General features: G+C 38.3%; 1 protein-coding gene and 1 long non-coding RNA gene across 2 annotated transcripts in view; one reads left to right on the top strand and one right to left on the bottom strand.

Annotated features, from left to right (window-relative positions):
* LOC140326742 (alcohol dehydrogenase 1-like) overlaps positions 1-5301 on the bottom strand; it is a 36265-nt gene extending 30964 nt beyond the window's left edge. Inside the window, exons 1-2 of the mRNA XM_072405614.1 lie at positions 4925-5301; positions 3039-3140 (exon numbers count right to left, since the gene is read on the bottom strand). Coding sequence (XP_072261715.1) covers positions 3039-3140; positions 4925-4942 — 120 coding nt within the window. The 5' untranslated portion in view covers positions 4943-5301. The remainder of the gene's footprint in view (positions 1-3038; positions 3141-4924) is intronic.
* LOC140326746 (uncharacterized) overlaps positions 1-10249 on the top strand; it is a 298797-nt gene that overhangs the window by 240087 nt on the left and 48461 nt on the right. The gene's annotated exons all lie outside the window — the stretch shown is intronic.

Here is a 10249-nt window from a genome sequence, read left to right on the forward strand (position 1 = left end):
ATCTTTTAGCATCTTGCAAAATTACCTCACTGGTGATAGGTGAGTTTAAGTATTCTAAATGACACTGGTTTATCTGGCAATGCTGTTAACTGCCTTCTCGTTCCAGTGTAGGGCAGGTAGTGTTTAGTGTCTGATAATAGGAAGCAAATTCATCCACCATCTTTTCAGGATGGTAAGTAAGAGTTCCGTCATAATCTTCCCTGATTTATTGCCAAATTTGTGATATTTCAGGTTGATAAATGTATGCTTGTCTTGCTCATATTTTTCTAGCCAATGGTAAAACTGGCATTTAGCTGTGTACCATGTGGCCCTGTTGGTAGAGGTTGGGGCAGAGTTAAGATTGTGTTGAGCTGTACGCAGTTCGTTTAGTGCTTTTGCTGACTAGACTTTGAGTATGATAATACATTTTTAAAGACAAAAATAAAAAAAAAATTAAAAAAAATAATTACAGTCCAACACAAGCTGCTGAAAACAAAAAAGGATACAAACAATAGAGGGTTCCACTTAGGGATGGACCTTCCTTTTTTCCTCAGGTAAAAAAGTTTCCTTAATTGGAAAAATAAACACTAGTTGAACCAGGCTCACACCTGGAGAGTAGTAGGGTTTTATAACTATGGTTATGTAACAGTACCTCATTTTGGTAAATGTTCAATCTCGCTTGAGATGGTTGCAGTCATCATTGTCCCCTGCCAAAATTTTCTTGCTTGTCTTGCCCCCCCCCCCCCCCCGTGTATCCCCCCAACATAACTTTCAGGGGCATGTCATAGGGTAGTCCCATCAGAACTGTGTAGGACCATCCTGGGAATCTCATTTGATCTGCTGTTGCTTGACACTTTCTGTTTGGAGTTGTGAAGTTGTGAAGCTTTTTTGGTGTTACGTTTGTTCATTGTGTGTTTCAGTTTTCTTTTAGGCCAAAGGCCAACAATGGAGGTACCTCCACCCGGTGGGCCCTGAAGACGTGCAGGTGTCCTAGGAGATAACAGGTGTCCTAGGAGATAACACTAACCTGCATACTACCAGATGATTTAATGTGTACAAAAACGTCACAATGAGCTGTGTATGCTCTGTCTGCGCGCCTCTCCTATCTTTTACAATGGGATTGTGCTTCCTGATCATGCTTAATTAAGCTCCCTTAAAGTGGACATGTACTATAGACATGGCAATCACCTGTGGCTGCTTTCCACCCACCTTGTACTATGAGATAATCCCACCCTGGTGCATCAGCAGCATGAGAGCTGTGTCTGTGTCCATGCAGCTGTCATTACCCCCAATGTATAAACCTTCATATCTCCTACACTGATTATCATAGAAATTTGAAATTTTCAGGGTACAAAGGGGACCCTAAGTGTTGTTACTAAACTTAATAAACTTTACAGTTATGGGGTCACAAACATAAAATCCTAATAGCAATCAGGGATATTTTCACAATAAGGGGACTATTTCAAAACCAGTATCCTCAAATTGAGTTTGCATGTTGGGGATCCCTCGGCGGCCCCTCTAATAGCAATGAACATTAGGGTACTGCCAGCTGTCTGTGTGCTCTGTGGCCCTTGGAGTTCAAAAAACTACAAGGCTGCATTCAGGTAGGCGGTGGGGTTGCAGTGTGGTTACCACTTCTTAATGGAACCCTGGCTGGTGAGAGACGCTCAGTAGCGCTCACTGCCGCCTGCAGTCAAATCTGTGGATGCTGTGCTGTGAGGGACTGAGCAGCTGAAGGGGTGCCTGTTACACATAGCTGTCCTCTTACCTTCTTCCCAATTTCTATGGAAGAAAGGGATGTTAGCAACTGGAAACATAGGGGCCAATAGAAAACCCTGTTGTCCCCCCCTTCCTCTTTAAAATGGTATATCCCTCATATCATTCTACTCTGTCACAAATAGCTATCCCCAATTCCTCTTGAACAGTAGAAGAAGAAAAATGTAGGATAAGAGGGGGACTGTTGTGGCTACCCCCCTCCACTAAAATGTTATCACTCCTACCATAACATGAATTCCTGTCACATATAAATGTCCGCCTATGTCCGCTTACGTTCTTTGAACCCCATTTTCTCCTGAAAGAGGATCTGTAGGCAAATTAAAATGTAGGATAAGTGGGAGACTCTTGTGGCTAGCTCCCCCTAAAATTTTATTGCTGTGGCACCATTACAAGATAGGAAAAACTAAAGCTTTTATACAATGCTACTCTGTCACACATATCTGGCCAATCACCTTCTGTGACCCCTAATTTCTCAGGAACGGGAGGTTAAGGGACCTGAAGATGTAGTAGTAAGAACATGTCCTCCTTGGCTATCTGTCACATCAATTGCATTTCTCTGGAAGAATTTATTGCAGAGATTTTGGGATACAAAAAAGGTTAGTGGCCCTCTAAATGTGAGGTCCGATGTTTCATGCTCCCTCAGGAGAATAGTGGATGAGGAGTGAGGGTTTTGAGATCGGTGTAAAAACAATCCATCAGTGGTTGTGGCAGTTTGTCAGACATTCGGGAGAAGTTGCAGTGGTGGAAACGAGGTACCGAGTAAGTATACCCTTCATCAGATGACAGAGCCTCCGTGAGTCCGGTTCGCCGGACCCCGGAGTTCAGCATTTTCTATTTTAAGCTGATGGGTGGCCACTAATTTTGGAACCTACACCATTGCGGCTCCAGTCTCAGAATTTAACAGTTAATCTTGTCAGTTTTTTAATTTTGGTAGGACTGAGGGTTGACAGCACTCACCAAAAAGGGCAAGTATGCATAGCATATTTGTTCATTACATCAGATGTATTAGTGGGTTTAGTGTTCGGTGCCAACAGCTCTGCAATCTCCAATGCTGTTCTGTTTGCAGCCCCCATCTTTGGCACTTGATTTAGTCTGTCATCTTCTGTTTGCTTCCACTGGGTCACCTTGACTGATATATTCTCCAGTGCATGTGTGCTAGACCTAGATCATTGCAACACTTGGTTCCATTCTAAGTCATGTTACTTTCCCTGTTACGAACTGTTGCATTATTTTTTTTTATTTTTAATCTTATAAAATAACAAATATACAGAAAAAAAATTTACCTTAATCCGAACTTCATTTTCTTTTGGTGGCTGCACCTCAATCTCCTCAATTGTTGGTGGCTGATTTGGGGCCCAGACTACAGCTGCTTTACATTTAATAATCTATAAATAAAATATACATTCAAGTTATGAGATGAGTGTGGGTGTTGTGTTATTGTATTATCACACATTGGTAAGCTTAAGTAGAGTAATAGAAAAATAGTATTAAGTAAATCCTGATTTGGGCTAAGGTATCATCAGTTCCATGTATAAGCCCTGTTGGGTGTCTGAAAATACCTTTACAAATCTGTAATTCAATCCCTGAATCCTTTACTGGGTGCCTGTGCTTCATCACTGTTACCTGGCAGGTCACTGTTACATGGCAGGACAACTGCTATTCCTCCTTTAGCACAATTTCCTCTTTACATTCCTTGATTCATTAAAGAAAATAGAGGTTTTTTATTTAGCAAAGTGAATTATTACACTGCGAACGATAATTCACAGAGCTTAATAAATGCAATGAAGCTCTGCTAAAAAACAAATATTTTTTTTATTGTATTTTTGTATGTGATTGGGTATATTTTGTGAATAATCCCTTGTAGAGAAAATGTTAATCAACCTTAGCATGTGAAAAATATTCTAATACCAGCAACAAAATTTTTAATAATACTATCATATATGACACTTTTTTTAGATGGTACCTTTTATTTTGACTTTTTGCCTTTATTTTTCACTGGTTATCATGCTAGTAACCATCTTCCCATTCTAGAGAAACACTACTCACTTACTACACTTGATATATAGAGAAGATAGTGTAGTTCACCATGGTAAATTGAGTTAAAAAGACTGCTGTAATTGGAGCAAATAGGTTGATTGTTAAAATGATAAGTTGATTGTTGGGGTGTACAATCTCTTCAGTGTATTGTTTTTATACCCATTTTATTTAGATTGCATTTTAGTCAGTGTTCAGAAAAAGAAGGTTATGTAAAAAGGACTACAACCTAAACAACACACAATTATTGACTTTCACAACTAGTGGGCTATGCAGTGGTTGTCTTTGTGGCATAGAAGGATCTCATTATCTAAACTAATTTAGTTTGCTCATTATGACTCTTTAGAAAAACAATATAACCCCAAAACTAGTTGCCCTATGTTGCAGTTCTAGTATTACCATTTTATTACTTTCATTTAGAAATTTAAACTCTTCTTGGAACATCTTAATTAAACCTTAAAAAAAAAAAATTTCTATAATCAGTCAGATTAAAGTATACTCAGAAAGACAAGTTTTATGAAAAATGTGCCAAATATTTCCATAGGTCCCCTGATCACCCAGCAATGATGGTGGCAATACCATGCTTATTGAGCTTCGTAATTGATTCTTAATTTTGCCAAACAAATTTAGGTTAAATTTGGGAAATGGTGGAAATAGTGAAAATTAGCCTTACTTACAAAAATTACTAGACTTGTGAAAATAGTGTTTTTTTGACAAAATTTACTTTTTGAAAATTCCCTAGTCATAATGTGTTTTGTATGTGTTTACACTAAAAAAAAATTATAAACCATGTTTAAAATTACTTAGCAAGAACACTTAACAGTCAATATTGTTAATGTTTGACAATATTTAATTGACAGATTCATTATGAAAAAAAAATGTTAGTTCTAATTTATCATATGATGCTATCTAATTCTATTTATTATCAAATAAAGAAAATACAGTTCATGTACAGTATAATTTTTCGTATATCGCTTTATAATTTTAAACATTGTTATATATATTTATAATTTACAACATTGTACTTGTGGCATGAATTACAGCCAGTTCACTAGTTCTGTTCAACTCTAAATCTTATAAATTTAAAGCAAATGTTAGGAGTGGTATGTAATAAATCTGAAAACAAAATTTTTACCTTTCCTGCAGTATTCATTTTTAAGATATTGTCTTCTTGTTAAAATCTGTCTTAAACCAACTTTTCTTGCATGCAATATAAGGCCTGCTTTATCTAGACACACCTACTCAATACAACATCCAAAAAAACATTACCTTTGCCTCTGACTGATATTTTGCTACATATTATTGTTTAATAGATTTCCACATTTGCAAGACTTTGAATTTCTCAGATAAAACTATACACATTAAGCAACATTCACTGACTGTTTTGTTATCTGAGCTGACATTTGCTTTTTCATGGTGTTGTCTATTAACCAGATGTTTAGAAGAACCAAAAGCCATGTAGATCCGAAAGACTCAGTCTTTAACATATACATCAAATTGTAAAATGTAATAATAATAAAAACAAAAATCAATTAATAAATATTGCCCCCCTCCATCTCCCTCCTTTAAAGCCCCCCGTTTAATGTTTTAATGTTCAAACTAGACAAAGGGCCATTAAAAATATAAAATAAAAAGCAGCCTTTGCTGCAATACTTTAATCTGGAGGAATCTCATGCAGTACTAATTTTCCTCAATTGGATATCCTTGACCTTCTCTGTTTTATTGATGGCCAGCATCATCCAACCCATTTCTTCTAATCTGAGGCTCTCATGGATCGGTATATTTAGTAAATACAGATCTCAACACATTTATCCTGTCGAACAGGTAAATGCACCAGGATAATGATTGGTCCCTACCTTGCTAAGAGCTGATTTTTTCCTGCAACAGAGGGTAGCCAACCATTACTCGTCAGGGAGAAACTGAATCTACAACAATCTAGCGCTAAAGTTACCCCCTTACACTTTAAAGGGATCTCTATACTATAGTGGCACTATACTTTCCTTCTGCTTAACAAATGCACTCATCTTTGTATGCCATTATAAAGGGAACTGACAAACAGAAAGACACTACAATTATTCTTATCCTACTACAACCTAACACTTTACATGCTAAAGTATTTTAAAGTACTGTCCCTGTGAAAAGTCCATAGCTGCCCTCCAGTGGTGAATATAACAAAGTCTAACCATTAGTAAGCAGTCCAAACAGCATTTCCACACCAACAGGTGGCCAGGGCACAATTCCTTCAACTGTAGCAAACAACATAATAGCCCCAGCAAAAGCAAGTCCCACATCAATGATAAAGATAATGTTCCAAAGTCTTTTTCAGAATCAACAGTAGTACTTTGGATCTGAGAGGGTGATAGGGGGACTTGTCCAATTTGACAATACTGTAAGCATTATGTCTTTGTCCAGGAGGATGTCACGGGTGCAGTGAGGCGTTTTTTACAACAGCTCTTACCGGACTTACCTGAATCGCATCTTCTACTGGACAGGGCCCACAGGGCTTTGATGGCTCCTAAACAGGATGGTCCTCCTAGGGATGTGATTGTAAAACCACACTACTTCACTACTAAAGAGGCGCTGTTAAAGGTTACCAGAACCTTCGATCACATTGAGATGGAGGGGCACCCAGTTCAGATTTTTTCTGATATCTCACCATTTACTATACAGCGCAGGAGAGCGCTCAAACCTCTGTTGCAAGTGCTGATTGATAATAAGATCAGATATAGATGGGCCTTTCCCTTCAGACTGATTTTTCAACTACAGGGGAAGAGTTTTTCCTTTTCCTCATTTGATGAAGGTGAACAACTTCTCAAAGATTTGGATTTGATCCAGGGGGCTGACAGCCGCTTCACACCGGACAGGGAAGCATCTACTTCTTTATACCCCCTTTGGCACAAGGTCAAAATGCCTGGAAAGCACTCGCAGAAAGCTTCTTAACTGACTCTTGCGAATGCTATTCTACACTTTGGTGGGGCTGTGCCTTCATAATATGTTCTACTCTATTTTAATGTGTTTGCTACCTAAACCACAAGCTGGAGAACCTGGGTTATTTTAGATCCAGGCTGATAGATTGAGGTTGTTGGTTGTCCACTCGGGGTTTTTAAGGACATGCCTGTTGTGTTCAAAGTGTGCTGCCTTACCTTATCTGATTTACTGGTGTTGTTCTTTATGGAGGTGTTTCCGTTCTCCCAAATAGGAAGTTGGATTATACGATACTGAATATTGGTTTTGTTTTTTCTTAATTTTTGTACTTTTTTTCAAGTGGCTGCCGAGCCATGATCAACCATGAGGTCCCCCTGGTTGGATGCTACATGCTTGTTGCAGGGGTCCTGATGTGTTCAGACTTGATTTTTAGAGGACGTGGGATTTGGGGGGTTACACATGCCCTCCGGTTTTGGGGAATTTGCTTCGGGCCCTATTTATTTATCTGGGCATGTGGGAAATCTCCCTGACGAGATGGAGCTTGATGGGGCTCCTAGGAGCACGGGGGATGGGGTTGCCCTTCGGGACCTTGGATCATTTATTTTCCGGGGTTCGGGGGGACACTCTATCCTCTCTGGTTTACATTGTAACTTGTTGCTGTGTCAAATGTTTTCGTTTGTCTTGACTCTTTTGTCTTGTTTGTCTTGTCTTTGTCTTGGTAGTCCCTTTTTTGTTATTCTTGAGGGGGGAGGAAGTTCTCTGCTGTTTGTGCTGTCATTTTATCCCCATGTCGTCTGACACTCAGGTTGGGTCTGTGACCCTTAATAAGATGACGTTGCTTTCTCATAATGTCCAGGGCCTTAATTCCCCGGTCAAGAGATCTAAGGCATTTCATTATTATAACTCACTAAAAGTTGATATTCTAGCTTTACAGGAGACTCACTTTACCAATATCTCTGCCCCGAGGTATTTTCATAAAAATTACCCTATTTTTTACATGGCCAATTCTGATAAGAAGAAATGCGGGGTTCTCTTATGTTTTAATAAAAGTCTGAATTTTGCACCACAAGAGGTTATTGGGGACCCGGGGGGCAGGTATCTGGCAGTTATTGGCTATGTTGGGATACAGCTGATCACAGTGGTATCCTATTATGCGCCCAATGAAGGTCAAGTGGCATTTTTTTCGTAGCCTCCTGGGTGAAATTTGGCCCAAAGTACAGGGCTCCCTGATTTTACTAGGTGATTCTAATCTGGCTCTTGATCATATTTTAGATAAATCCAAATTGGGCAGATACAAGGACCCCCGAAAAAGAGCCATGGTCTCTCGCTCCTATTGCGTCAATATGACAGCTGGAGGGAACTAAATCCATCAGCTAGGGACTACACGTATTTTTCAGCGGCCCATGACCAGTACACGCGCATTGACCATGGCTTTGTTCAGTCTTATGTCATGTTTCCTAATTCTTTGATCTCAGGAATTTATTCCTCTTAGATATACCAGGATTATAGCAACTCTGTGGTTCAGAAATAGTATGAGTCGTTAATCTATGTCTATACACGTATGTCTAAACTTTGCCGACCCTTGTTCCGTTAATCTTGTTATTACCTTGATTTTTATGTTGATTTAATTGTACTTGTTCCTATAAAATACAATAAAAATATTGAAATATAAAAGGTATTGAAGCAGTTCAAGTATTTTTTAAATAAATACCACTATCTGCCTGGTTATTTATTGCATTTATAGTGTTGTTGCATAAGTACAGCCTTATCAGTAATTTATTTGTATGTAATAGAACACTACACTACACTACCAGGTGCAGTGGGTAGCAACAGGGATGTGGTGTGCCCCTACTTATGTAAACCTTTGCCTGGGGGATAGGAAAAGGAGTTATTTGCCTACAATTATTTTTCCTTATTTGTATTTCATATTTCGGTCTGACGAAGATTTACCAATGACATTTTTGCCATCTGAAAAGCACAAAGTTAGAAAAAAATCAACTTAATACAAAACTGCAACAAAATACCCCAGTTTATCCCAGTTAATATTTTCAGCTTGTTAAAGAACTCCAGTAGTCTGGATATGCCAAGGATTTAATAAGCAATTCTCTTAGGTTTGCTAGATCCGTAATGGAAAGAGTGTCCTTTCTTTCTGCGCTATGTGACTATGATTCTTTTGTCAATTACGTCTTCATGCTGATATACATGATGTCATCAGTGGCTGTGTTGCTCTGTATAAGGAAGTGTGTCATGCAGATGGGCATAGTAAGCCAGTACTTTCAAGGAGACAGCCACATCTGTTGGTTGGAACCATTACAGCTGCTTGGATACATATAGGACAGGCATAGTTTACAAATTCTTTGGTTAATATATACATCTAAATGGCACCTTGAGTCTTTTTGCAAAAAAAAATCTTGCTAGCTATTTGTATATGCAGTCTATTATATCACAATTCATCCTACTTTTCATATGGATACTTAAATACATTCCCCTTACAGGGCTATGTCCATGCTTATCATTAGAGGCCATCACATATGGGTAATTTGATATCCTTATATGTCCTGGTTTTGTTTCTTCTTCATGCTCCCCTTTGGGTGCTACTACCATGATTTCACTAACAACTTACATATTTGTGTCCTAAATGACTAGGCATCTGGCTTCCATTCATTATTGACATTGAATAAGCTATTTTATTTTTGCAATTGTTTTACTTTGTGTAAGAATTACAATTATATATAATATTCAATATGATAAGGTGATGATGTAATGGCTACATACATACACATTTGTGTATTTTTCCTTTATTTTAAATGTTAGTGTTTCACCTTTTTGTTCTTCCAATAACATGGTTTACACATAACATGTTGAAATAGTTGAAAAGTCACTAGCTCCATATTTCAGATCCTGGTAATCTATGGTATAACTATGATTTAATAGTGGAGTTCTTTACTTTGACTTTACTTTTATCAAAATAACGCATTGAATATGTTTTTAAAGTAACGTTTTTTTCCCTTAGCGATAGTTTAATAATGATTAAGGAGCTAGTAGTGCTGAAACAGTATTTGCACACCAGAAATGTGGGCAGGTTGGGTGAAGTTATGGAAGCTGGGGCTGTAGTAGAAGTCAGCACTATGTTACTTGGAGGTGTTGCTTTAAGGCTGTTGTTGAAATTTTGGACTAGCCTTTTTGACCTTTTTAACATGGGGGAACATGGGGGAACTCCCTACTTTATTGACTATATGCAGAGGTCACAGTACATTAGCATGGTGGTCAGTAGGATGCCCCATACATTGCTGGCTAGTGGGAAGAATGTCATCCTTACAAAGAGCTGAAAACATTCTTGGTGTCACCTAAATGACAAGGTACTCCTGTCAACCTGTGGAGGAACCCTATGTCCCCCTGATTGAGAAATACTGTATTAGACTATGGTATTCTGTCTATTTGTACATGCACATAGTTTCATTTTAGTACCACTATGAAATAATATATATTTGCAGGTGCAGAACAGATCTTGTTATACTGCTGGGCTTCCTTACAT

The sequence above is a fragment of the Pyxicephalus adspersus genome, chromosome 3 (assembly GCF_032062135.1).
Source record: "Pyxicephalus adspersus chromosome 3, UCB_Pads_2.0, whole genome shotgun sequence".
Classification (NCBI taxonomy): Eukaryota; Metazoa; Chordata; class Amphibia; order Anura; family Pyxicephalidae; genus Pyxicephalus; species Pyxicephalus adspersus.